Genomic DNA, 23158 nt, shown 5'->3' on the forward strand with positions numbered 1-23158 from the left:
CACGTGTGACTGTGCGCTTACTCTGTAACGAGTAAATTGTTTTACCCATGATTAAAATAAAAAATAAAATTAAACTTCCTTTTCTTGAAGGATCATAGACCTTTAGCACACTATGGTCACACTGTGTGCGGGCTGGATTGTGACTTTTTTTTCCTGTCATCCAGTTCTTAATTAATACATACATTCATTGATATCATATTATGCATATGCTGTAAAAAACAAATGTGTCAAATACTTATTCTACTCATGTTTCACAAGGTAATATAAAAAAAGCTTTTACATTTTGGAACAGTCACATCAACCAACACAGGTGTTTTCACTTCTGGCTAATTAGACCTGAGTAGAGGTTTAATTAGCCAGAGGCGAAACACCTGTGTGGATGTGCAGAGTTTTTCATTTTTGTTAATCCATTTCCTAGTGTGCCCTCCAATCTAAAACGAATTGTAATAGCTAAAATAAGCCTAAAAACAAATGATGAATATAATGATAAGACAAAATGGCAAACATAATTATTAAGACTTTAATTTAAAAAATGATTTAAATTATTTTAATTCACCTTTCATTTAATAAAAAGAGTTTTAGAACAGAACTATGAGGTTGTATTTATATATTTTTACACTACCCTTTGCTTTACATTTTAATGTAAATGTCATCCCATTTGAATTTTTTTAATGTATTTACAGCATAATTGATTATATTTAAGCACTAACTCAAGGCTATGATTAAACCTGTGTTATATTCCTCACTAACATGACAGCAAAGTAACAGCTGTTGACATCTGCATCAATCTGTGTTAATAATCAAACAAATCCCTTGATGGCACTCCAAAGCTCAACTCATCTAAAAGAATGCTCCAAAAATCAATAAAATTCAATACTGGATCAATACTGGAAGAGAAACATCATGCAGGTTGTCCTTTTCCCTGTTCCTGGCGTCCCTCCACTATAACTAGGTCGATTACAACATAAGCAGCTGCATTAAACTCCAGCGTGGCAGTCAGCTGTCTGTGACGCAGCTCGTCCTGCGGCAGTGTCAGGTTGAAGGTGTCAGTCACATGACAGCCTTCACATGCTCTTTCACATCAGGGACCACGGTCTTACACAGGGTGACATGTGACACTCGCGCTGCCCCGGCTCTACCGCGCTGACATATTTCTGAGGCCAGACAAAGAGTAACATGGGTGATGAGGAGCTAATGGTTCACATTACAAGGCCTCCACCATGAGACTTCCAGTTGACTTTTATCACGCCATGTATCACTGTGATAGTAAAGCCGGGAGTATGTAAATGTCACATGAGGATAAAACCACTGACATGAAAATGCAGTCAGTTCCAGTAAAACCTCCCGCTTGACTCAACGTGTCATATGAGACAAACTGAGATCATTATTAAAGAAATATGGACATATGACTGAGAAATAAAGCATTTGGGATCTCAATTCAAACAACTACTGTTTACTCCGAAATGAACCAGCGTAGAAGTATTCAAATTGTGATCAGTATGGCACATTGATTTTTGATAATTTCCCTCTGATAAACTTTTTTTTATCTAAATATAATCTTCAAAAAGAGAATTATAAAAAATCATTTGTCATAAATGAAGAACTGTGTATCGAGTTAACATTTTTCTTTGGCCTTTCCGGGTGCTCTCCACACTATCTCTTGACATTTAGTTGGCGTGCACCAGCCCTCTTTGGCGTGCCCTGCTTCCGCAGTGTAGCCTTCTTATTTTAGCCACGCTGTTGTGGCACATTCCACAGGAGGAGATAACAGCGGGGCCAGGAGCCCTCTCCTCGGCCTGGTTAATAGGAGGCAGCCAGACAACACACAGGAAACAGGAAATGCATGCCTTACTGTAAGTAGTCCAGTACATCTAACTTTACAAACAAAAAAAAATCAGTTATGCAGGACTCAGCATCGTGAAGCCACCTGAGAAGGCAGCACATATTGATAAGATGCACTCATGCTTTGGACACAGCTCCGTCTATGCAGGGAGACACAAGCAGGGAAGGTTAATCTCTACATAGCCTGATTATCAGAGTAAATTTCCATTTCCATATCACTTCATCATGCATTATTTAACAGGGTTCCCACACACTTCCATGTACAAAATTTCAAAGCTTTTCCATGACTTGTTAAGGAATTTTTTTTCTTGCTCCACTTGACTGGCGTTTTTCAAACACATCAGATTCAAACTCTATTCAAGCCTAATTTCAACTAGTTGGCAGAGATGAAGGGAGAGATGGAACGCGAAGAGAAAATGAAGAAACGTACGAGATGGTAAATACAACATCACAAACGTAGCAATGTCACATCGACAGCTACTGATACAGCTGCTGTTATGTTATATATTATTCACAGAATATTACTGAAACAGCTTCATTACACACAACAAAATTCCACGACTTTTTCAAATCTTTTAATTGTTTTAACTAATTCTATACATTTTCTAGGCCTGGAAATGTGTTGTGTGAAACTCCATGACTTTCCAGGTTTTTCATGACTGTGAGAATCCTGATGAAACAAGTAGTCGACTCAAAGAACTTTATGCAATTATTTTGATAAATGATTGACTGTTAATTACTTTTCAAGCAAAAATGTTGTAATTGTGACGATTTGCCAAAAAAAAAAAAAAAGGTTTACATTGTGCATTTCTGCAAAATGGATACGTTACACAAACTTATTATGGTTTGCTTAGGTTTAAAAGCAAAAATCATTTGGTTATAAAAGATCAATGCATTGGCTTAAAATACAGTTTTGGGGGGGAACAATCCCAGGCCAGAAATGCAGCAATGTCTCTGTAAAAAACAACCGCTTTTTGTGACAGTATCCCCAAAACAGCAGTCTTGCTAAAAAACATCTTTGTTAGGTGGCTAAAATGATATTGAAAGAACACTAAAACACTGCTGTGTACATACTACATCTCTTTAAAATCGTTGATATGTAAGAATCGTACAAATGTCACATATATGGTTTGCAGAAACGTACAATGCCGACATTTTTTGGCAAGTGGGCTGGAAGAGGCTGCTCTGACGGTAACAGAGGCTAGTCACACTTGGTCGTTACTGTGTTACAATTTACTGCAAGCTGTGTTAACATAACACCCATAAAACCAGATCCTCTCAGAGTGGCTGCCCCCTGAGGAGACGACAGGGTGTTTTCAGTTGAGTGGTTCTACAGTGACTTTGGGAGCAACCTGATTGCCAATAGTTGACGTCAGAGCAGTAGCGCGGCTGCTATAAGCCCCACGGACGCCGTGCTTCAGCGTTCTCTGGCCAGTCTTGTAGCACAATTAATCACTGGTTGGAACTGGTGTGTGGATAATGAAGCACTTGATATCAGTCAGTGACCCCAATTAGCAACACGGGTTTTACGTTAATTTGTTATGATATGGGCTCTTTGCAACAAGGGACTGTCCAGCAGCTCAACAATGCCGAGCTGACTATCATAAAGATGTGCAAACTGCATCATGGCAAAACATTACTATAGATGAACAGTCACAATCTGAACTGACATACAAAATGTTGCTGAGGAGCACACGGACGTCTTTTACCGGCAGCTACTGAAATATCTCATGTAGATGTCAGCAGCCACATAGCTGCGGTTGCATTATTTAGGCGCTCTGGATCAAAGGATTTGTGGTTTAGGGTGAGGTGTCACCACATCGTACGCTGCCTTTACAATGATTTCTACGTCAAAGCCACATATGGACGTACATCAGTGTGACAGTACTATGCTCTTCTCATCTACCCCACCGAGGTCAGGCTGGCTCTAAATCAGGAGCTGTAAAGTCTGTGATAAAGTGCCACTTAAACGCCACACAGCATGTCTCCATCAAGCACTGTGAGCGAACACTTAACGATAGCTGTCTTAAGTCTGCATGGTGAGCGCTCTTTGTTTGGCATCCATTTTCTGTCATTCATAGTGGCCTGCTTACGCTCATGAGAACCTGAAGCGTTATTACGAACGTACACACAGTCCCCACTCTAGGGCTGGACAATGTGGAGAAAATCAAATATCACAGTATTTTCAACAAGGTACCTCAGCACCGATTTATGCAACTATATTGTGGGAAGAGGTGAGAGAAAAAAATCGATACAGCATCGTATCGCAATATTTTTACCTTGCAGTATCATATCAATACACGGATGCCAAGTATGGGTTTTAATTACATAAATTGTTAATATTACAAATACAGATTTAACTTTTAACTTTTGGCAGCCTCCTAAAAGAAATAAATCAACAGCAGTGGGTCGTCCAGTAGCTCAGCTGGTAGAGCAGGCGTCCCATGTACAAAGAATGTGTCCCTGCTGCAGTGGCCGCAAATTCGACTCCAATCTGCTGCCCTTTGCTGCATGTCAGCCCCTCTCACTATCATGACTAAAAAAAGGCATAAAAACCCAGAAAAAGGGCACTTACATTGTATCGTGACTTGAGTATCATGATATCTTATAGTGGGGCCTCTCGTGATTCCAACGTGGGGTTGATTATTGGTGCTTTCACAAAATATTTACACAATGATATTTTTGATAAATAATAATCAGTTATGTGGATATATACTTAGTGGGTATGGGCAAATAATTAAGCAGCTATAACAATCTGTTAAGCTAAGAAAATTACATCAATTTACTGTAATGCAGCCAAGAAAAGGCAACACTTACGATATCCAAAATCTAAGATATCTAGTATCATATCCTGACGTCAGTATAATATTGATATAGTGCTGAGCCCTGGCAGGTTCTGACTGTCCCTACGTAAACTAAAATGCTTCCTGTCAATTTAAAGTTTTTTTTTTTTTTTTTAAATAGAGCAGCCGTTCCAACGAGACTCCCTCAGGATATGGGACAGAAATAATGAACTGACACTGTATCAGTCAGGGAGGCTCTAAAATTACTTTCCCACGATGACAGGAGGATTACCACAAATTAAAAACAAATTTCATTTATCTCTGTCACTGCTTATTAATTTGCTTATTAATGCTGCTATTATTTTTTTAAATTTAAATGTAAGAAGACAGAATTATTAATCACAATTCATAAAAGCATCATGCAGTATGTACAGCATTTAGCGGTTTGCAGAGTGATAGCTGACCTCTTGCCCCAGGTCAGCCCCTCATACATAGCTTTACCACTTTGGTCGGTGCATGCATTTGTGAAACCAGAGACCGGAGACCACGTAATCGGCACCTAAACTATATGGAGCAACTAAGGCCACAACGAGCAGCATTACCCACAGATATGCATACACGGCCTTGACATCAAGGGGAATAATTTAACTGTTCAATCTGAAAAACATTTATGCAGGACTACTGAAATTTAGAATAAATTATTTTGAAAATTTTGAAATGTGATGTCATTAAAAACGTGCACTAGCATGTTACTGCCACCACTAGATGAAAGCATTTCTTATCATCAAACCTATGTTTATAAAGGGAAAACTGCGTGAGCATTAAGCTCTTTTACGGCAGTGCACGGCGTTCATACTCAATGGGCTAGAAGGGGATGTAATATATGACAGCAATCGCAATAAAAACAATTAAAAGAGTCCATAAAAACAAATAACTTGCATTTACTGTGAACATAAAATATCTAAATCCAAGATTCTCTGAGTATTGGAGGAAGCTGTCGGAAATTGCACACCATATTACCAGATAGACATGACGACTCGGACTGATGCCTTCCTCCTAGCCCATCTTGCTCCTTCCGTTTCTTGCTCCTCCTCAGGCTGCCAAACCTCTTCATGAAACACAGTGGGTTGTAGGTTCAAAACTGAATTTGACCATCACGATAGGGGAGCTCAGAAACTGTTCCAAGTTAGAGTCAGTCCATGAAGAAAGTTGTACAATAATGAATTTAAAAAGTATGTCCAGCTGAAGTCCAATGATCTTGAGAACAGTAAGTCTTTGAAGGTGTTTCTTCTGTCTTTATGAGAGAGATGGAAACTGGTCACCCTCAGCTGGTGGATGAAGAATATATAGAAAAGTCTTCTGCAAAGGAAAAACTAATTTTGGCTACTCCGTGAAGTAAAGCATTGTCCTTGTAGCCAGCAGTGTGAGTTGCAAACAGAAAACGACAACCGCAGCAAGTCACCAATATGGACTAAGCTTGCATATCCAGGCAAAAAAGAAATCCTCCTGAGCACAGGAGCCAGCTGTGCACTCTGTGTCTGCTTATAGATTTGATGGAAAAGTCACAGAGAGTATGTAATTTCCACACACCTTCAGCTGAAAAATGTCCCTCACGCAAGTGATGCAAAGAACAACTTGGGCCGGACCGCCTTTTCCCCTCTCAGCTGTGTCAGTGCTGTAAATTGTCAGGTGCAGCTGAGGGTGGCGTCTCTTTAATATAGCACACATGTCAGCAGCCTGTAAAAGGAGGCCTGTCTGTGAAGGATACACCAGCGATTGGCTCAGGCTGCAAAACTTCCCGCCTCCCCCTTTTCCACTGTGCTGCTTCTTCCAACAGAGGAAAGTAAGCACAGACACATCTGTCTCACTCTGTCTTTACACAATGTAACATACGTTTAACAAAACTCAGCATTTTCTGAGATAAAAATTTCGAGAAAGAGAATTATTTTAGAGCTGGGAGTCCTGCAGCTCTGTCATTTGTACATTCGGTTGTCTGTAACTTTTGGGGGCCTGACCTTTAAGAGTGCTGAGGCCAGCCCCTGTCAGATGACAGCAGGGGGACATCCCATGTTTTGTCAGCTGATCAGAAAGCCTCCATTCAATACCAACCAGCCTCCCCAACCCGCGACAGATGGCCCATTCAGTATCTGCAGCTCACATTCGCTACAGCGTGTCCAGTACAGATCTCAATTAACATGTTATGCAAGTGTCCCACTCTGCTCAGTGGGTCAATGGCTAATACGAGTAGGGCGGTGAAACATCAATCAGTCACCTCAAACATCCTCTGTGATCATATTTTCAGTATCCCGATTAAACGAAATCATTTCAGTTTGTGTTGAAGGTTGCTAAGTTTCAGAGGATTTTGGTGTATTTTCTCAAGCTCTCCTCTAGCTTAGTGTCCACGCTCAAAATAAAACCACCCTGTCCTTGTAAGGTCTGCGTTTTGTGAATCTGTACAGCCAAAACTGCCCAGTTCCTTTATTTACTGATAACATACAGCACACAGTAGCAACAGAGAGGGGGTGAAAAAAAACTGCATGGTTGTATGCGGAGCTCCTGAGAGTCTGGTCACTTCCAGATAAGGTTATGAGAGCACCACAGTTGCCTTCAGCAGTGAGAGACTGACAATGTCCAGGCGATGGGAAAACACATATTTAGACCAGACGGGAATGAGAAAACATTCTGATCATATTTGTTGCAAATATGGATATATATGCACCTGAGAAAACAGCTAATAAATACTGTGCGAATTACACAAAATAAGATGTTCAGGAACACATTAAAGTCTGAAAAAATACCTTTATGCTTACTAAAATGGTAAAAAAAAAACCCCACTACTAGTAATGTAGCTGTACAAAACTGACATGACTTTGAGAACTATATCAACAGTATACCTTCAGCACACCCTTGTGGCGAAAAAAGGGTGACTACAAAAACATCCCACTACTAAAAACAGCAGCTCACTCAGTCGCTGTATTTATACAGTGGTGGATGAAATACATTAAAGCCATACTTTGGTAAAAGTACAGATATCTAAACAGAAAAGTACTCATAAAAGTTAAAATCAAATATTAGAATATTACTTGAGTACAAGTCTTAAAGTGTATGATATTTAGTGTAGTTAAGTATAAAAATTAGTTTCATGATATTAAATGTACTTAGGTGTAGAAGGTAAAATTACAAGTAAATGCTGGCAATAAAAAAGCAAGTGGTCAGAAAAATGAGATTTACTTGTAACATACAACACCTTAAGAATTGATCTGACTGTAGCTAAAGTCATCTTAAGGTTTAGTTTTGTTTCATGCTTCTTGTGCACAGACTGAGCTGGGACAGAAAGCTTTTTTTACTTGGAAAAGCCTCCCGTTGATTGAAACTAAGAGAAATGGTCTCTCTGCCTGATTTTAAAGCTCTCATAAGTATAAGGGTAAATGAATCAGTTGGTACTGGTCATTGTGCGTAGGTATTTCAATATTCCCACATGTTTACTGGATATCTTTTATGTTTTATTGTGGTTGATGCTTTTAACTTTTCTTATGCTGCTGTTTTTACCACATCTCATTTTCAAGAGAGACTGGGTACATAATTAAGACATGAAACAATATCGTCAATATAATGTACAATATTAATTGTTGTACATAAAATAATATTAAATAATTTAAAATCAATAATAATAAAGCAAAACAATACAACAATGATTCAATTAAAACAAGTTAAAATCAGTCAGGATTTTCGCTATATTTTTAACTGACAGTGTCAAGCTTCAAGGTACACTGAAATTTGTTCAGCATGTACAGTGCAACGAATCTAAAAGCACTATTTCCTAAATCAGTGTTAGTTCTAGAAACCTAGAATAAATAAATACTTTACACTAGAAGAAAAACAAGTTGTTTTTTTAACAACTTAAAGGACAAAATCTTTCCTTTGCTCCCTTCCTTCCCTATTTTGTAGTAACTAAAATTCTTAGACGAAATGTAGTGGAGTAAAAACTCAAGTAAAGTGCAGAAACTCCCCCAAAAATAGTAAGTACTGTAACAAAGTATTATTACTTTGTTACTGTACACCAATGCATTTATTTATTTATTTTAATTTTTTAAAGATATTTTTGGGCTTTTTTTGCCTTTAATTGATGGGACAGCACAAGTGTGAAAGGGGGAGAGAGAGAGGGGATGACATGCAGCAAAGGGCCGAGGCCGGATTCGATCCCACAGCCGCCGCAGCGAGGACACAGTCTCTGTACATGGGGCGCCCGCTCTATCCAATGAGCCACCAGGAGCCCCACACCAATGGATTCATAAGCATACTTTGTTGATATTATCATTGGCCCCCGACCATTAAAAACCACATCATTACTCAGAGAAATAAAGCAAGAGGATATAACATCTCCAACCACATCACACTGTAAAAATCCTGAGCAGCTGGCATGAAAAGCCCATAGCCGTCGGTGTGTTTTGGTGTGTTTTACTGGTTACCATCAATAACAATCTCCAGAGGAAACGGAGCATGCTGACTCTTGAGGTCTGGCCCTAACAGAGCTATTCCACCAGCCGCTGCCAAACTGACCCCTTTGCGAGGAAACAGAAGAATGAGTATATGTGCGAGCCAAAAACATATGACTCATCTTGGTGCTGTTTGATGCTGCTTCCAGCAGGGCCGTTTCCATGTGAAACAGGCTGCTTTTTGTTATGTAATAATCAGCCGCACAAATACATGGAGACATGAGAGCTGAAAATCTGCCCGTTAGGTCTGTTCTTTATAAAACAGGCCCTTGTTCTGCCTAGCTGGTCTTATTTCCACCTCTTAGTGCATACCAGTATTACCATTATTTCATTAATGAGTTTTTATTTTGACATGGAGAATGCATGGCAGAGCTCCCACCTGTGGGATGCCAAACCTGTAACTTAATCTCACGAAATGGCTCTGAAATGCACTCGGAGCTAAAAAAAAAAAAAAAAAATACCCAACCAAACCCCTCTTTAACTCTGACAAGAAACAAAGCTCGCCATTTTTCTTTTTCTGAGACAATTGTTGACATCAATAATAGGATGAGTGATAATGAAGGAAAATCTATCTGCACTCGAGCGATCGCCCATCTGTCTGACGAGGCTCATGACTATGTCGGCTTGCAGAGAATTGCAAAACAAAGCAGTAGATTTTTCTTTTTTTTTTTTTTTAACACCATGAGGAAATCTAGGCTACTACTTCCTTATTGGTACAATCTTGTTCAATGTGTGTGACAGAGAAAATGCTGCACAGCATGTTTTTATGTCAGCTCTGTGATAGGCTGCATCTGAACTCATGAACTCAATCAGATAGTCGCAGGTTCCTGTGTGTGGCTTTACCTCGCTCATAGAGCAGGAAATCCAAATAATCTCTGACATAACACTGTTTTATCTATTGTGTCTTACTTCTTTTACTAGACCTGCTTTTGCACGAAATAAGTTTTAGTTTGTTTTATTACCAGATGGCAAACTATATTTCACATTAATAATAAATCTATCACAACACACCATTAAACATTAAAGCAGTTTGAGTGTTTGTCATGAATTTGTGACACACAGCATTCAGCTGCTTAACAAGCTGTAATCGCAGGTCTGGCACTACACTTTTGTAACTTAATACTTACTTAAATTAACTTTATGTCCTTATCAGGTTTCCAGTGATGATGCTATTTGTGACATTTTCTTGTATGTTTTTATGTTATATGTTGTTGTTATCAGCCTTTATGCTCATTTGTGCAAAAGAAATTCCCCTTCGGGCAATAAAGGTTTTCATTCATTCATTCATTCATTCATTAAATGGGCAGTCAGTGCGATTTTGGTTTTTTCCAACTCACCTCTCCTTGTTCTGGAGAAGATTTTGATGCTTGCAGGTGAGGAGCTGGATGAGGAGCGGAAGATACCACTGAAGCTTAGGCGGCGGGGGGATTTGGGTGGGGAGTCTTGATAGGAAGGATAGGGGAAGATAGTTTTGGGGGAACCTGAGCTGGTCCTCACTTGCACTGGAGCAGACTGAGGACATGGCGGCAGAGTGGCGCTGGGTGGGCTCCTTGCAGACACTCCTTTGATGGGGCTGGCTGAACGGATGCGACGCTCTCCCTGAGAGACAATGAGGAGGCAGTTTTTATTATCCTGCACTTTTAGACGTGTGGTTTGTGTTCAGCGTGTACCCGCAGTGTTGTGTGAGGCAGAGCTGTGAAAAAAAACACTCTGTAGAGGAGAGATTTATTGTGAAATGACAGCCGCTGATTGCACTTTTGTGGGGGCTTGCTATTTTGGTTACTTCTTCTTTTTTTCACATGTGCAATTGTGTTTTGTTTAGTCAGACGCATTGTAACACTTAATTGTACCTCATAAAAGAGCAGTGTGAGGATTGTGTGCAAAGTGCAATAAAGATAAAGGTCTTTCATGATCAATAAAAGTTAATGAAAAACCAACAACATTGATTTTAACTGGAGAGCTCTTTGACGCAACATTTTTCACTTTTGTTTGTAGTCAATGTGCATTCTGGAGAATATTTCATTCGAACCAGGCAAACTCTATGCAGACCGATCTAATTTTTTCTGCATACACGGCCGTAAAAGTCAATATGGGAATCCATCAGCTGTCGCTTTGAGGACGTCAAACTTGTGGAGACAACAGATTTCATTTTTAATCATTTGTTTTATTTTATTTATTTATTTAATTATTTATTAGTCCGCGCCAAGACTTCCTCTTCCGTGAAGCTTTCATTGTTGACCTAAGTCTAGAAAAAGATATCTGCATATAAATTCAGATAAATAAATCTATTTTTAAAAAAGCTAATAAAAAGCTGCATCAACAGATGATAGCTGATGGGTTCTGAGTAGGGCTGCATGATATGCAAAAACAAACATATTGCAATTGTTTTGACAGATATTGCAATATGAATTGCTATTTAGTGAAAATGGTAATTTTTGCATTTTATTTTCACTGCAAATAATGACAATAAAAATTGATGGTGTGATTTTTGCTGGAGTCTGCACCAAATAAGCAAGTTGTCTTATGTCTGGAATATCATTTGTAAGTACAAACAACAGAAACATTCAACAATAACAGACACTCTGCGCACAGGCTGACTTGCACAAATGCATTTTGGCCAATGCATCGGCTGTGTCTTTTTTGCTCCAGCTGCATGCAACCAATGCCCGCTCAAACATAACTAGTCAATACTACTTGCACTACAAATGGAAAGTGGAATGCTTCAAAATCTTGGCTGCTGCTTTAGATTCAGCTTACATGCACAAATATCTGTTTTTAGACATTATAAATGACTTCTTAGAGCTGAAGAGGAAATCATATTCACAATTTTGCAATTCATGCATTCACAATCAGGGCCATGGGCAGATTATGAGACAATCAGCCTCTGGGCACAGACATGCAAACATGCCCCATCACTTCTTCTACATAGGAGCACAACACACAGACTTTGGGCTGGCTTTGCATCTTTTTGTTGTTTTTGTTTTGCATGTTTAGTGGTATCGTTTCTCTTTGTGGTCATTTTGTGTCTCTTTGTTATTGTTTTGTGTCTGTAGTTCCTTTGTGCCTTTGTGGTCATTCTGAGTCTCTTCCTGGTCTACACCATTAAAATTGAGTGACATTTTGCAGTTGAAGGCAGGGGGGTGCTGATACTTTGAGCCACTGTGCCTGTGCCCTGTAGGCCCAATCAAATAGAGCAGATTATTATTTACATCACTAATTAATAATTTGCCTGTTAATTTATCCATTTATCAATTAATCATTTTGTCTGCAAAATATCAGAAAAATAATGAAATGTACCCTGCGTAAAACCCATAGTGGATGTCTTGTATGACAAACTGAGGCATCAAATAATCACATTTAAGAAGCATGAAATCAGCAAATGTTTGCAATGTTTAGCTACTGAAATGATTTTTTTGAAATATTGCACAAATCCAATCTTTCTTCATATTCCTTTTAAGATACAACGCACGCACAGGGCATCGGGTTTAATGGTCTCACCTAGCGATACAATTCAGTAACAGCACCATCAGGCTTTCTGTCAGACAATCAGCACTTCTCGTAGTTAAACAATAGTGAGCACATTTTTCATTCGAACACTCTGTGTTAAAAAGTCTGCCTTTGCAAGGTCAATATCACGTAAACAGACTGAAATTCTTCTCTATTTGCTGTGCAGATACCAAAACAAAACAGGAGAGACGGCAGCCAATCTAGCCTGAGACAGAGAGCGCCTCCTCCCACCACTGACTGCTGTCTGCTCTGGATGTGCCAACAACAGATCTTTTAACCATTTGTGGGCTCCGATACAGTGAAGCACTCTAATACCAGCTCCAGCTCGGAGGTTGTATTTACACAAAACAAAAGTAAAATGTAACAGGATTGTTTTTGATAACACTACTGGCGGATGAAAGCCCGCATAATTAACAAAAGGGATGATTCGCAATGATATGAAGAGCAAGACACTGCAATGCAACACTCGAGGCTCAATTACAAATCAAATCAAAAAAGATGGAATTGTTTTGTCTGGTCCTCTTAGTTCAGACTGGTATTTGCTCAAGGCTGGCCCTCCTCCATGCACACATTTCTGTGCAAACCAATCCTGTGACAAATCTGAGGCAGCGAGAGCACACACCCATCTTTTCTGTTTGCCAACAACTCTCACTCTGTCATTGTGCAAGAGCTTGTTAAGGCAAGTGAACAACTATCAGGAGATTGTGTGGATATAAATTGGCACAGGAGAATGGAGGTTTTTATTACGCAAATGTTACAGAGGCGAAAATGAAACATGCACTCTGGTGGATAATGATCAGGGATTACTCCTATTCAAATCAGTCAGTGCAGACAGAGGGAAGAGGCTGCTTTCTTTTAGAGAAATCAATTTCCTGTATGTGATCCTGCTACGCCTGCACTGTGGGCGTAATGTTACTGTAAGCCAGCGAGAGTTGGCAGAATAGGAGCGATGGCCTTCAGTATTATTTTTGTTCTCCCTAATCAATGTCTAAATGTGTTTAAAGCCAAACAAACAAGAGCCAAAGAGACAAAATAAATAACGTGCTGGAAAAAAAACGCAAGCTTGAGAAAACAAACAGCTGGCATGTAACTGAAAAATCATGACACAAGGGATCGTCGAAATGATTTCTGTACCGTTTGACTTTTGCTTGAGCCACTTGTTTCCACTTGCGGGGAAGTAAACGCACCAAAGTCCTGCACAGAAAAGAGACCTGAGTGTCAAGGATAACTTCCAGGAAACACAGCAGAAACACAAAATGACAAGTCATAACAGGTTAACACCTTCCTAGCTGCTAGACATTGCTTTAGCAGGTTTGACAACAAACTGGACATTGTTGTTGTTGTTGTTCATCAATGCATTGAATCTGAAAACGTTTAACATGCCTTTCAAAACAGAAGAAAGACATGCTTCAGCAACACGGAAATATCTGCAATAAATACAGCACATTCCCCATACCAAGGGCAGAGTTTACATTCCACTTTAGACAGATCTCATTGCAGCACGGAGAAGTTTACTTGTATAATCAGGTGACCATGAAACCTGTTCTCATATCTTTTATGTAACTGTATCAGTGAATCCATCAAGTTGAGGTTGGTTCACGCGGTGAAAATCCAGCGCTTGAACACTGACCACAAAAAAGTGTTACATTTGCAAATTTACTTCCTACTGGGGAAATGATTTTTTCTGCTGTCTATAGAGCTGCACATTAATGCATCATGAAAAGTCAGATAATAACTCCAGCTGCATTTTTGTGTCATTTTCCAACAACAACAAAGTTGGGTATAGCATGCAATGGGAGGATCTCATGGATGCCATCCAAAACACACATGCCTGTAAGCTACAGTAACATGGCTGTTATCTACGCTACACAACAAATTAGTTGTTATCTTAGTGTGCTCAGATGTTTTAACCTTGAATAACAGAAGACTCAATAAAGCTTAAAGTCTGCACTGATATCATTCACTTAACACATCTTTGTTGAGAGACAAAGAAAAGCACAAGACCAGATATTGATTTACTCAGACTGATGAACAGAGGCAAATCAAGGCGTCCAGTGAAACATGACTTGCAGGTTTGAAGCATGCTGGTTCCTCTGAAATGTTTCCTTTAGGGACTGTTTGTGATTAATGAGGGGCGAGGGAGTGGTGCAAAAAGGGGGGGGGGGTATGTCAAATCATTTTTCAAGGATTAGGGACAGACTTATTTTTTTAAATCTTGGCTTAGAAGAGAGGCATAAAAAAATAAATGGTTGTATTTAGTTTTGTTTTTTTAACTTACAATTTTTCGAGGAAAAAAGCCATCCAAACCCGAGGCATGTCTTTTTTGAAAGTTCACAAAAGCATGCACATCCAGATGACAAAGAAACAAAACAACACCTAGATACCCGACAAGACGTAACAGAAGAGAATAAAATGTTTTTGTCTTTAAGGAAACATGTCGTTCAATCTGCAGCAAAATGGCACACACTATTTTGAGATTAAACGTGCCCCTGAATATGGCTTCACCTTTAAACTATCAAAAAGGTTAAGTATTAAAAATCTAACAAAAAATGTATAGTCAAAGTCTTGGAGGCTCAAGGAAAAATATTTGTAGCTTAGGAGAGGCTAAAAATAAAAATAACAACCCTTATCTGATAAATAATGAACAGTCCCTTCATTGATATTGCTTTTTCAAATAACACCTAAGCCAAAATACATAATAAAAGTATTCTGCAGATTATTTAAATAATAAAATATTTGATGAGTCACAGCCCTAGCTCATATTAAGGTTAGTTGCTACAGTGACATCACATTTAAGGGTAACTGTGGACATACTGATTCAAATATTTAAAGAAGCAAAATGTCCAAATTATATTTCAAACGCTGCAAGCAACCAAATGTTTGTAGGTCCTCTTCACGTAGATTTAAAAAACAAATGTCACATATTTTTTGGCTGTTGTGAGGCGGATGAACTGAAAAGTCGTGATACAGAGACAGCTGTCAGTCATGCACGCTCTCCTGAGTCGCGTGCAAGTACAGGCGACAAAAAATGGCTAAAAGTTCCCCCTCCTGCTCCCAAAAAACGTCAACAACGAGCCCAGTTTTTCTGAACAGTCACAGTAAGAAGCCAAATTAGTTGATACTTCACCGACTCACTGGCATGTTAATCCGCAGACTTCTCCTCTTCTTTTTCTTCGAGCTCTCCTTGCTGGACTCCATCACCGTGCTTCCCATTTTCTCTTCAAAGGAGCAAAAAAAAAAACCAAAAAAAGAAAGTGTGCTTGCTTACTAACTGCTGTGTCGCGACTGCAGACCATCAACAGCCGCCTCCACCTTCACTTCAGCAGCCCCTTCACTTACTACGACAACACTGAGGCGCTGTCTCATCCACCAGGAAGTAGGCTGGGCCGGAGAGGAGGCAGGACACCGTCTTCAACTGTTTACCGGTGTTACGACGCAGTCTGCACCGCGACAAATGTGTGTCCGCCGCCTCCTTACCGCTCGCGCCGGAGTGAAAATAAACATCACTCACGTCGTGTTTTTCGAGTCCTGGCAAAACAACGCTTAAAAAAAAAATTTAATATTTATTTTATATCACATACACCAATAACCAGCCCACAGTTTCTTTAAAATGAGAGATGATTTTTTAATTTGCTACTACAAGAAAGCAGGGCTGTAAAAAAAAATAAAGGCAGAGCTGAGGGCACACGGCCAGGAGAGCACATTTTTAAAGGGGAAGCTAATTTCGACGTAACATCAAACAGTGTGTCATGTATAAAGATGCTTCACCAACAGATGTCACTACGATTCAGATTTTAAGGGATTTGATGGACAACGAGATGTGATGTAGACCTGCTGTAATCAAATTAGACAGTACATTTTTATAATAATACAAATGATAAAAAAAGAATAACCTTATACCTTACCTTTTCAAAACACAAGTTAGACACTGAAAGCAACAAGAGATAAAACAAAACAAAAAACAGACACCAAAAATACAGAGTAGAAATAATCCTGGTAAATGCATAGTCATCTTTGATCAGGGGTGTACATATAGAAAGTAAGAAAACTACTAGCACTCATTTACCAAAATATTATCTAACATCAGATTTGTGTGTCGGGTTGGTTGTAATTTAATTAAACACACGTATTAATGATGCACAGCCTTAACTAAAATAAGAAAAGTTGACAAGGTTTCTTTAAGATTCTTCTCCTAGTCTAAATATATGATGCTCTATAATTTTCATTTTACTCCGACAGCATCAGAAGTGTCAGGAGGCAGCAGTATTTTAGGTCACAGTCAAACCTGCAGTGAGACTCCCGGGGGTGATCCTGGGATGTTTTATAAACATCCACTCCAAGCACATAGAATAATCTAAATTCAGCTAAATTTGCACCCAAAATGATCATGCAACTTTGGGGTTGAGACTCTCCACCTCCGTCAAGATGAATCTGAGAGGTCAGAAGTGATGCAAAGAGAAAAAAAATTATTGTGTAACATTTAATCAGATGTTAAAATTGTTGTCAATTGAGTTTCTGTCAGTTGTTTTTTTAAGCCAAAAATACCCCAAATTTGTTGATTCCAGCTCCTTACAAGTGAATAATTTCTGATTTTCTCAGTCTTTCATGATAATGAACATAGTATTTTTGGGTTGTATACTGTGTGTTGGAGAAAACGCACATTCAAGATATTTCTGTTTAAGCTCTGGAAATAATGATTGGCATTTGAATCTACAGCTAGGTAGTAAATATAATATATATTCTGGCTATCCCAATCTAATATTCAAATAAGCTCAGAGTGTCCCCCACAATTTATTGATAAAAATATATAAAGAAAAATAATTGCTATGGTATGACAGGCAACCAAACACCACAGTCTGAAATAATCATTGGCAAATGTAATCATAAAGAAACTTAAATTGAAATTATTATTGCTAATAGTTCTAATACTACTGCAGTATGCAATAATACTACTGTATTGCAGCTCTGTGTGTGGTTTGTGCAAATAACATAGTCTTAATCAAGAAAAAATTACATGACTGTTGTGTGCACACTGCACAGTCTCTGTTTCATAACTTTAAAATGTATAAAAAGTGTAAAACTAAAATATGAGTGTTATTTAAGCTATATTAATACTGCCTGTTTAGTTTTGGTAAAAGCTTAGTTTGTCATAAGGTCATAAAAACATATAATATATAGAGCACTTTTCCTGTATGACCCTCAATCATTTGCTGCCTTCCAAAAATATCACTCAGTCATCAGTTTTTTGAGAATCCCTGATTAAAGATTTTTGTTTCAAAATGCTCTAAAATGGTCAGATTAGCTGTGAAGTCTCTGAAAATGTATCAGTCATCAGTAAAATATATATCATGGAATGACATTTATATAACCAATTAAATTATCTCCCTTGAGTTCATAGTTATGTAACCAGCTAAATATTATTCATCTAACTTTTTTTCTGTTTTGTAGTCACAGACATTACTATGTCATATAATTTCTTACACTGCAAAAAAAGGGTCCCTCCTCAGTGTTTAATAGGTGATTACAGCTCTAATCTACAGACAGACCTACAATTAAAAATAAAAATAAGCAATAGTTGCAGCCATAAAGTGGCCATGAGCCAGAAAGACTGAAAATGACTAGTTGCTTGTATTCCTGAACATGAAACTGCTTATTAAATGACTGTTAAATATAACTACCATTTCTAATGTGAACTATTGTTATACTTTGCTTACTTGGCTTCTTCTACAAAGTCAGAGATACTCTTCAACAACCAATGTTGGGGAAATTTAAAATTTCTCATGGCATAATTTCCTTATATTTAACAGTTTAAATAAAGTGCAATTATTGATCCCACATACACAACTTGCTAACATGTAAAATAGTTTATTTTTGTAAATGTTTCTAAATTCAATTCCACAAACTCCAAACCTCATACTCTGTACACTTCAAAAGGCATTTTCAAAAAAAAAGAAAGAAAGAAAAAAAAAAGAAAAAATCTGACTACACGACCAAGAAAATGTAGCACAAACACACTGGCAGGATGATGTAATATCATACAAGAGAAGAAAAATATCCAAGAAACAATTTTGTTACAACCATTCATTGAGAAAATATATACAATTGAGTCTTCGGAAAGTTAAAAAAATACATGCCATATACATTACAAGTTCTAAGACTGTCTCCAAAATTTTACAGTCGACTTGAAATTGTGCACGCAAAAACTCTTCCGTTTCTAAGCATGTGACTTGTGAAGTGTCAGTATAAGAAATATTTCTGATTGAGGAGGATGCAATTTCTGTCCAAAAAAAGGTAGAACAACCTACACTTCCAAACAAGAGTTCCCCGTTACGATTCTTTCTGTCACACACTGGTTCGTCTAACTCACAACATCATTAGACGTTTTGCACCGTATTTTTAAAAGCAATGTAAAAACAAAAACAGGTAAATACATGTCGGTGTTCCTATTTGTGTTAAAAAGTTAAAAAGTCATTTTTGGGTTTCAAAACCTAATTCACAGTTCTTTAAAATCAAACCTGATTAACAGCAAACAGATCACACTGATCTCTTACTATTTGAAGAGTCTTTTTTTTTTTTTTTTTTAAATTCTGTAACTGATAATTCGTTACGTTAGTCAACAAAAATATTTCTTTTTTTTTTGAGTGGTCAAAGCATGTGTAAGTCACAAAACACTACGCTACAATACCTTACTTTTAATACAACAAAAATACTTTGTGAATTATTGTGGTTATATTACAAATTCTGTACAGAATAATCATAATATATACTCTCAAACTGAAATAACGTCCATCTTAAATAAATTTCAATGACAAACAGAACAAAAACAATTTTAAAAACACCCAAACATCAAGAAGGTTAAGGTAGTATTTGGTCGGTTATTCCTATAGTTTTCTTTATGTACATTTATACAAAAGTAACAGCATGTCTTCCTCAATCTTCAAAAACAATAGCAATCTAGCCTTCTTTAACTCAATCTCATCATGTTGAGAATAAAATTCATTCACTCAGTAATAAATACAAAACCTCTCGAATTCCACACAAATCACATGACAGAGACCTATGATAAAACTGACTCATGGAATCAAGTATTTTAAAAGTTTTCGTGTGTGTGTGTGTGTGTGTGTGTGTGTGTTTTTTTGTTTATTTTCTTTTTTTTAGTGCAAGTTAATATTCCCTTCGCGATATTCATTGCTGTACATTCCTCATTCAGTGATGTCTACATTTAGTCATACGGTATACATTAACAGTATGAAACAAAAGGGCCTGCCCTTAGTAAGCAATAAGGCCGCACCCTGCACAGTGCTTTCTCATTCGCTGGTGGATTCCTCACCCCATGTACACCAAACAAACGCACAGACACATACAGACAGACAGAGGCGTCGCGTACAACAGAGCCTCTCACATATGGCACGAGTCACATCCTGCTACTGTGTTACATTTCCCTTCCTCCACCCATTTTTTTCCTCCATGATTTCAAAAATTGATTCACCTCTCCAAGGGTTCAGGCCTTCTGCTCATTCATAAAATGACTTTAATGTGAAGCCTTTTTTTTCCTCTGTGCAGAGATCACATCATCCACACATGATAGCAAGGAATGCTTTTAGGTTTGTCGTGGGGTTTTTTTTTTGTGTTTTCCTCAGTTAATCCACTTCCTGCATTCAGGAGCTCCACAGTGGCAGGCGATCTTTTGCTGACCCTCCACAGCGTCAAACTGGTAGTCGAAACACAGCTGGAAAACAGAGAGGGAAACATCAGTTTCTGATAAGGGAAAAAAAATCGATGTAGCGTAGTACCGTGATATTTTTGTGTGGCAATAATGTATCGTTACAGGGAAGCCAAGTGCCAATTTTTTAATGTACAAATTATCAATTAGAAATAAGAATTTAACTTTTGATAGCCTACTAGAATAATATAATCAACTATTTTCCAGTCCACCAGATACACAAGTGACTAATGTGAAATGAAAAGACTGAAAACTTTATCTTATTAGATGCAAAGTTTACAATTGAGGTCATAGTTTGCAGTTAAAAAAAGTTAATAAACAGAAAAATATCACAATGTATTTTATGGCGATAGTCATATTGCATATCACAATATGTTGGAATCACAATAATACTGTATTGTGACTTATGCATTGTGATAATATCGTATACTGGTGCCTCTGGTGATTCTCATCCCTAGTTTCTAAATATCACAATTCATTCTTTTTTGAGACCTAAATTCATACAACTGTGTAAGTATCTGATTAAAGAAAAGAAGAGATATTCACCTCCTCTCCTTTTTCAACTCTGCGATTGGAGCTGATGATGATTTTGTAACCCCTCTCAAATGTGACCACCTCAGCAACGCAGTTCGGGGCACAAGAGTGGTTGATATATCTGAAAAACACAATGAAATAAAAAGATTTATTACATATCACACAACATTCTGCGCACGACTGGAAAGACATGTCGCACAGAGCCCCTTTAACTAGATTAAAACGTTTTAAAATATAGATCTGTTTTTAGGACAACATCAAAGACAAATTTTCTTTTCTTTTTGTACACTATGTTTAAAAAATGACTGATAAATCTACCTTGTACCATGTAAGATGATTACAGGTATAAACACATTAAATTTAAGACATTTAAAATACCACTTTAATTGAAATTTTCTACTGGAACATGTTGCAGCTGCGCCCTGTGGGATCCAAGGGTTAGACTCACTGCGGGATCTTAATGTGTAAAAGCAACGAGAAAATGGGCATTAAGCAAATACAGGTGGATGTTGAAAAATGTTTCCTGTCAAATTGTGTTTCTCCCCTTTTAATACATAGCACTCCAAATACCCAAAGTTTTTAAAAAGCAGTTAAAATTGATGCCACGTGCTGTATATACAAATTCAGGTATGGCAAAAGCGACGTCTTTAAAATTACTTGCATAACGCTTTTAATTTGTGCCTCCAGGAGCAGCACTGGAAAGCAATACTGGCGTAGCAGAATGAATGGAGGGCATCACCTTGAAAAACAGTTTTAATACACAAGAACTGAACTGTGGCACATTTGGAGCTGCAGGACCATGAAAGGTGTAATTCTCTTCTCCTTACACGTTTACAAAAATGTCGCAACCACCAATGAAATCTCACAGTACCTTGCTAACCCTCCAGTTCGGGTGGCATCCACAACATGTTCGCTGTCGATGCGGAACATGAACACTTCTCGGTTCTGTGTGGGAGAGAAAAGAATTTACTTTCTGTTTTTTTCTGGAAAGAGTAACTTTAGACAAACTGAATTTCAGCTAAGAAAGTATTAAAAATAGAAGAATACCTGAGATCTGTAGATCTTCTCCTTGCTGATGGCAACCTCATTTCGGAGGACGGTTCCATTGTACTCGATCACCATAGTTTGTTTTTCAATGTCTCGAGCAGCACACAGCCCCAGGCCCTGTGAACCCAACACACAAGTTCAGTCTTTCCACAGTCTCAAAGCGGAGAGGTAAATCAAATATCTATATAACACTGACCTGGATGCGGGAGCGGGCCAGATAGACATTGGCTCTCCACTCACTCTTCATCCAGCGGTACTGAGAAGACCTGGGGTGCACTACTGGAGGCTTGCTATGGGGGGCGCCACCCTCTCCCTGGGCCACATTCTGGTTCGACCTGGCACTGCTGCTGGATACAGCCTGTGGTTGCGGCCTTTAGGGAGGAGTAACAAAAATATCATTTTTAAAACAATGAAAATTAAATGATGCTGTTGTTTTGATTGGAGACAACATACAGACATTATCAGCTGTACTCAAAGTTACCTTATCACCAGTGAAGTGTAGGAGGAGCTGGTTCTCGGCTGGGCGCGCGCACAGCCGGCTGGATTGAATATGAGAGGCAACTCCACAAGAGGGTTGCGTCCGTAACGGAAAGAGTACCTGACGCAGGCCTCCACTCCTGGGAGCTGGAATAAATGAGTAAAGAAGGGTTATGTCCTGCAGCCTGTGCAGAATATTAGCTATGCAGTCGTTTAAATTTCATATTATTTAAAGGTCCAGTATGTACGATTTAGGGGGGTATATTGGCAGAAATGGTATATAAGTATATTTTCTTTGTATAATAACCTGAAAATAAGAATCTTCGTATTTTATTTCTGTTAGAATGAGCTGTTTATACCTACACGGGGAGAAGGTCCACGTCCACAGAGTAAACACATAAACTTTAATAATAACTAAATACCAAACCTCAAGATGGCGCCTATTTATTCCAATGGAGTTGCTCTCCTGGTGCATGTTGAAAAAGTTTTCCAGCTTCCGAGTTTACTTCTGTGATATGTACCCCACTGAATATGTGCAATAGTGTATCTCCTGCTGGCCCCACCCGCAAGTTCCTGCTCGGCTCATAGACGTAACACTGTGATGACGTTACGGATTTTTAAATTTAACTGAAAGTGGCCACTGGGAAAACGGGCTGCAAGGCTGAGCAGCGTTCCTGGGAGCCTGAGTCTGCCATGTTGTATAGCCAATTTTCCACAGCAGCCAAGATTAGACATATCAAACACTGGTT

The 23158-nt window shown here is 38.4% G+C and overlaps 2 protein-coding genes across 14 annotated transcripts in view; both read right to left on the reverse strand.

The window, feature by feature from the left end:
• LOC121951088 (5'-AMP-activated protein kinase subunit gamma-1-like) overlaps window positions 1-15970 on the reverse strand; it is a 32241-nt gene extending 16271 nt beyond the window's left edge. Inside the window, exons 1-3 of one of the 3 annotated variants that reach the window (XM_042497302.1) lie at window positions 15764-15970; window positions 13763-13822; window positions 10459-10720 (exon numbers count right to left, since the gene is read on the reverse strand). In XM_042497302.1, the coding sequence (XP_042353236.1) occupies window positions 10459-10720; window positions 13763-13822; window positions 15764-15841 (400 nt within the window). In that variant the 5' untranslated portion in view covers window positions 15842-15970. Of the gene's footprint in view, window positions 1-5645; window positions 6283-10458; window positions 10721-13762; window positions 13823-15763 lie in introns of those variants that run through there. The other 2 variants (XM_042497303.1, XM_042497304.1) reach the window with 2 other exon arrangements.
• A 2536-nt stretch (window positions 15971-18506) lies between these two features.
• kmt2cb (lysine (K)-specific methyltransferase 2Cb) overlaps window positions 18507-23158 on the reverse strand; it is a 90172-nt gene continuing 85520 nt past the window's right edge. For 10 of the 11 annotated variants that reach the window (XM_042497367.1, XM_042497365.1, XM_042497371.1 and 7 more), the window contains 6 exons: window positions 22414-22556; window positions 22129-22303; window positions 21933-22049; window positions 21757-21830; window positions 20898-21006; window positions 18508-20357 (listed from right to left, as the gene is read on the reverse strand). In XM_042497367.1, coding sequence (XP_042353301.1) covers window positions 20265-20357; window positions 20898-21006; window positions 21757-21830; window positions 21933-22049; window positions 22129-22303; window positions 22414-22556 — 711 coding nt within the window. In that variant the 3' untranslated portion in view covers window positions 18508-20264. Of the gene's footprint in view, window positions 20358-20897; window positions 21007-21756; window positions 21831-21932; window positions 22050-22128; window positions 22304-22413; window positions 22557-23158 lie in introns of all 11 variants that reach the window. The other variant, XM_042497364.1, reaches the window with a different exon arrangement.

Source organism: Plectropomus leopardus, chromosome 12 (genome assembly GCF_008729295.1).
Source record: "Plectropomus leopardus isolate mb chromosome 12, YSFRI_Pleo_2.0, whole genome shotgun sequence".
Taxonomy (NCBI): Eukaryota; Metazoa; Chordata; class Actinopteri; order Perciformes; family Serranidae; genus Plectropomus; species Plectropomus leopardus.